The sequence below is a fragment of the Nannospalax galili genome, unplaced genomic scaffold, assembly GCF_000622305.1.
Source record: "Nannospalax galili isolate Female #2095 unplaced genomic scaffold, S.galili_v1.0 scaffold2482, whole genome shotgun sequence".
Classification (NCBI taxonomy): Eukaryota; Metazoa; Chordata; class Mammalia; order Rodentia; family Spalacidae; genus Nannospalax; species Nannospalax galili.
The window spans coordinates 361,653-365,784 of NW_008347234.1; the positions used below are offsets into that span (position 1 = coordinate 361,653).

Genomic DNA, 4,132 nt, shown 5'->3' on the forward strand with positions numbered 1-4,132 from the left:
TTAAAAGAAAGCAAGAGAAGAAAAACAGCTTAGACGAGGTCTGAAGTGGCAGGAAAAGTAGCTATTTTATCATTTTTGATAGCAGTAAAAATTATCCTGGGATCATCTCAAGTCCTTTGAGAGAAAAAAAAATTTGTTTGAGGATCTAAAGTTGCCTTACATGGAAATTTTAATGGGTTTTTATTTTTGCTGCATAATTTGGGTGTAGTAGAGAGGAATGATATTCAGGGATCTTTTTTGTAAGCATCTATTCCCCTGAGTACTCATAAGCACTTTCAGAACAAATGCAAATGCTTCTTTCACTGTTTCCACCAAGGACAGGTTGAAGGACCTTTGTGGAATCTCGATCCTCCAGAGACCCCCAGAAACTGCTACCATGGCAGTGCTTCCCCCTAAGACATGTGCAAAGCTTGCCATCTCTGCCTTGATATTTTCCAGGGCTCAAGCCCAGCTTCTGATCCACATCAGAGCACCACTGGTGGGTACAGAGAAGCTCCAGAATGGTGCTTTCCTGGTTGTAGACACTCCGTCAATGCTCTGGACATGAAGCAGTCCATGTTCTTCCTTTGTACCACTACTTGTTTCTTTCTAGGACAACAGTAAGTAACATAACTGTGTAATACCAGAGTCATAACTGTAGGGAGGATACAGTATCCAACCATTTTTATATTACTAATGACAATAACAACAGAGAAAGCCCAGAGAAGGTAAACACGATACTACAGACATACTGGTGCTGTCTTTTCATCTTGGTCCACTGCTATCACCATTGTACTAAGCAGTTCCAGAGCATCCATAGTCCATGCTCACAACCATCAGATCCTGGAGTGACTGTTATTATGAAGAGGGAGATAACATACCTAATATTATAGTGTTTAGAATATTCTATGTGAGTATAACAAAGATTATTTTTCCCTCTGAATTTTAGAGACTGTAACACTTTATCCATTTGACTGTATGAAGTGTTAGGCTATTTTCCTCAGGCTCATCTAGATATTAATAATATGTACTGAGAATTAGGCAGTACTTATGAAAAGATGAGATACTATAAACACAGTAATGGTTCTGATGGCTTGAATTTTAAATATTAGCACCTCCTATAGCTTTCTAAGAGCATTCCTATTTGTTGCCACATGGGAACAGGATGAGACGATTTTCACTTCTGATTTTGTTTATGGTAAGGGCTGCATCATCTCCCACCTTGAAGGTGGAGAATGCCTAGTTCAGAGAAATGAGTGAGACTTAAGATTCTAAAATCAGACGTGGCTCTTGGGTGTAAGTTTCATCTGAGCTACCACGGAGATGGGTACAACCAGATGCCTAGTTCAGAGAAATGAGTGAGATTTAGGATTCTAAAATCAGATGTGGCTCTTAGGTGTAACGTTCATCTGAGCTACCATGGAGGTGGGTACAGCCAGATGCCCTGTGAAATATAGCCTGGTTGATGATGTAGAATCTGTACCCCCAACACACCCATACTTAGAATAGTAACCTATATGGAAAATGAAGATCATAACATGAAGAGAAAGCTGAATCTTTACTTCAACCTTTTAGGAAAAAAATGCAAGCTTTATATTTTAAAAAATTTATTATTTTATGAATGAGTGTAGTGTCTGAATGTGTGTTAAATGCACCCGTGTCATGCAATGCCCACAGAGGTCAGAAGAAGGCATTAGATTCTGGAGTTAGGTTGGTTGTTAGCTGGAATTGAAGATATGTCCTCTGCAAGAGCAGTCTTTGCTCTTAACTGCTGAGGTCTCTCTCCAGCCCCTCTTACTCTAGTTTCTGATGTCTGAAAGGTGTAAAAGCAATAGTAAAGTTTGACCAAGAGATTATGAGTTTCCTCAGTTGGTTAGTTTTTAAAGGGAAGACTCCAGTTAGAGACCCTTTTAGAGGAAAAGTGTGAATGACCCTAGAACAGACCACACATCATTGCCTACTTTTAGATAGTAAAGACAGGTTGGCAGGCTTGCAATATGGCTCAGTGGTGGAATGTTCATCTCACATACAGAAGACCAAGTTTGATCCTCAGCAACAATAGCAAAAGAGGAAGAACCACAAGAACAGTTTGGTTCTTCACAGATGGGAGATGTACTGATGGGTTTTGTCTACCTCATAATTCCAAGAATGACGACGCCTTCCCTGACTGTGCTTTCTGCTGATTAAGCTCTCAGTGGATATTTTAAACCATAATGCCTGCAAGCCATTGGAGGTAGCACAGAAGTGTCCTATGTGTGTTATTATGATAAAGAATATCCAATATAAGGCAAATGGAAATGAGCCCAAAATCATAACACGCACTGGCTTTGGCAGCTGTGGTCAGCAATAAATTTCGTGTGCTCCTCTGTAACTTATTCAGCCTGTTCCTACCCAGCGTTCAGTTCAAGTTCCTGGACAGGACACTGACTGATGATTAAGAGACCTTGGTCATACTTCAAATCTCATGATGGTGTTCAAATAGCATTAATTTTTCATTTTTTCCATCTTATTCTAGGTGACTGCCATAATTCCTGAATGAGTCTGATGGAGAATATTTCAGAGGTGACAGAATTTATTTTTGTGGGGTTAACAGATGCCATTGAGCTTCAAGTGCCTCTATTTATAATCTTTTCTCTCATTTACCTCATCACTCTGGTTGGAAACCTGGGGATGATCGTGTTGATTCTTTTGGACCCCAGACTCCACACGCCCATGTACTTTTTCCTCAGTAATCTCTCCCTGGTGGACTGTGTTTATGCCTCAGCTGTCACTCCCAAGGTAATGGAAGGATTTCTCAGAGGAGATAAAATCATACCCTACAATGGGTGCGCTGCCCAGATGTTCTTCTTTGCAGCCTTTGCCATTATTGAAATTTTCCTTCTGGTTTCAATGGCCTTTGACCGGCATGCAGCAGTGTGTAAACCCCTGCATTATACCACCACCATGACAAGTACCATATGTGTCCTAATTGTCACCTGCTGCTACATGTTTGGACTCCTGCAGTCCTCCATCCATGTTGCCTTCACTTTCCACCTCTCCTTCTGTCATTCCAATGTAATTGATCACTTTTTTTGTGACATTCTCCCTCTGTTGGCTCTCTCTTGTTCTGATATCTATACAAACAATATTATACTCTTTGCATTTACATCATTTAATGCTGTTTTCACTCTCTTGGTTATCTGTAATTCTTACCTGCTTATTTTTACTACTATTCTGAGGATGCGTTCAGCTGAGGCAAAGAGGAAGGCCTTCTCCACCTGCACATCCCACCTCACCACTGTATCCATCTTCTTTGGGACAATCATTTTCATGTACTTACGGCCCAGATCCAGTCACTCCATGGACACTGACAAGATAGCATCTGTGTTCTACACCATGGTCATCCCCATGCTGAACCCTCTGGTCTACAGTGTGAGAAACAAAGAAGTAAAAAATGCATTCAAGAAGGTTATTGGGAAAGCAAAGTCATCATTATTCTTGAACAGCTAATTATGGAATGTTTGCAAACTATGTGAAAATTCCCCTAGAGATGTGTTGTCTAGGGATGTTTTTGTTAGTTACTTCATATCTTTAATTCTTCTGAGCAGATGTTTCATTCATGAAACATCTTCTCTCCATACTTTTGGGATATAATTATGTTAGAAGATATTTTTGATGATTTTTTTCTAGAAATTAATGACTACTTCAATGCTGTGGTGGTTTGAAAGAAAATGTCCCGCATAGACTTCAAGTACTTGAGTATTTTGTCCCCATTTGGTGGTTTTGTTTTGGGAGGTGTTGGAGGGTGTGGCCATGTTGGAGGAAGCAAGTTATAAAAGCTTAGAGAGTCATTAAGGCAGATCTCCAGTTGTGCTCTGCTCCCTGTGCCTGCTTGAAGATGTGAGCTTAGCTTCTGCTCCTACTCCAGCCATTTTTGATGCCATGCCTCCCCACTATGATGGACTCTTGGCCCTTTGGAACCACAAGCTACATAAACTCTTCCTTCTATAAGTTGTTTTGTTCAGTGTTTCTATTACAGCCACAGAAAATAAATAATAAAGTAATTGGTACCAGAGAGTAGATTGTTTGCTGAGAAGAATCTGACCATGTGGGGTTTTAGAGGAATATGGAAGACTTGGAAGTTTGGGCTAGAAAAGAAGTTGAGAGCTTAACA

The 4,132-nt window shown here is 40.2% G+C and overlaps 1 protein-coding gene across 1 annotated transcript; it reads left to right on the plus strand.

Moving 5' to 3' along the window:
- Nucleotides 1-2,514: 2,514 nt before the first annotated feature.
- LOC103742703 (olfactory receptor 5B12-like) lies at nucleotides 2,515-3,468 on the plus strand. The gene has a single exon (XM_008843775.1). The coding sequence runs from the start codon at nucleotides 2,515-2,517 to the stop codon at nucleotides 3,466-3,468; it is 954 nt and encodes a 317-aa protein (XP_008841997.1).
- The last annotated feature ends 664 nt before the right edge of the window (nucleotides 3,469-4,132 follow it).

What these genes read in the sequence shown, in the direction of transcription:
- LOC103742703 (XM_008843775.1), top strand. Translation starts at nt 2,515, where the DNA reads ATGAGTCTGATGGAGAATATTTCAGAGGTGACAGAATTTATTTTTGTG.